This window comes from Acanthamoeba castellanii (assembly GCF_000313135.1).
Source record: "Acanthamoeba castellanii str. Neff unplaced genomic scaffold scf7180000084762, whole genome shotgun sequence".
NCBI classification, from domain to species: Eukaryota; Discosea; order Longamoebia; family Acanthamoebidae; genus Acanthamoeba; species Acanthamoeba castellanii.
Window position 1 is genome coordinate 337533 of NW_004457518.1, and position 1191 is coordinate 338723.

At 59.2% G+C, this 1191-nt stretch overlaps 1 protein-coding gene across 1 annotated transcript in view; it reads right to left on the reverse strand.

Moving 5' to 3' along the window:
* Positions 1–1086: 1086 nt before the first annotated feature.
* Positions 1087–1191, reverse strand: part of ACA1_235200 (SCPlike extracellular subfamily protein) — a gene marked incomplete at both ends in the record, with an annotated part of 1612 nt that continues 1507 nt past the window's right edge. Inside the window, one exon of the mRNA XM_004341038.1 lies at positions 1087–1135. Coding sequence (XP_004341086.1) covers positions 1087–1135 — 49 coding nt within the window. The remainder of the gene's footprint in view (positions 1136–1191) is intronic.

A 1191-nucleotide genomic window follows, 5' to 3' on the forward strand; every position in this document is an offset into this window, starting at 1 on the left:
TGTGGCTTCGCGCATTTTTATTATTTGTATTTATTTTGATTCTAGGTACATGTGCACTATTTTTATTTATTATTTTTTTCTCGAAGAAATGCACTCATCTCCCATCTTCATCCTCACCTTCCTTCCGTGGCGGGAAAATGAGGCGAGAAGAGGAGGGAGGACGTGTACCTGTATGAGCACGAGCACGAGTGTCACCTTGAGGTGGTTCACCACAGGCGCTGCTGGCGCGCTGACCGTGTCTGTCGCGAGCAGGCCGCGCTTCTCCGCGGGGACGGGGAGCAGTTCATCGAGGGTCGCCGAATCGTACATGCCTGCCGCAGTTGCGCACACGCCTCCCGCGATGTAGTTCTACACTGCAGTGGCGAAGGCGACAAAGAGGAGAAGCTTCTGTCTCGTGCTAGCGGCGTTTGAAGCGGAAAATTCTCATTTTCCAAGTACTTCCAGCCGGCTGGAGGAAAAATCCGGAGGTAAACGCCGATTGGCGGTTTATTGAGCGGGAAGAGCCGTGGTTGGCGCAAGCTATCGGGTACAGAAAAAAGACCGAGGGCGCAACCGATAATCATCAATGGGTGGAGGCTGGTTGGTGTTTGCCACAAACACCAGAAACATGTGCAAGCACTGTAGGAGTATGTATATATTTGGAGGATAAAAAGGGTAGGGTGGCCGCATATGTACATGGTGGGGAGGGGTAAAATTATGGGGGGCTTGCTGCTGGTCGTTCGCGTGGACGAAGGGGGGCGTGCTGTCGAAGGGCGCGTGCGTGCGAAGGCGGCGGCGAGGCGGTGATGCTGGGCGAATGGCGGCGGCGGCGGCGATGCGGTGCGTGCGTGTGCGGTTGGGAAGAGGTCGTCGTCGTCGAGTGAGGTGCGTGCGTGCGGTGGTGGGCAGGCGGGGAGAGAGCTGCAGAAAGAGGCGCCGGCGAGCAATCAGTCGTGCGCGCGACCAATCGCTCCCATCCTCTGTTGCGTTGTTCGGCTCAGCATCTCCGCCACCTCCACTCCACGCGCAGCACAGAACTCACTCGTCGGCTCCTGGACGCGGGGGACCCCCACCTCAGGGGCCTCCTCCTCTCCCATCGGGGCCTCCTCAGGCCACGAGGTGAGTGAGGCTCTGCTCGCAGGCCCTCATGACCTGGCTGGCCTCGTCCGGTCCACGCCAGCCAGGCCCGGCGCCGGCTTGTCCTGCTCTTCC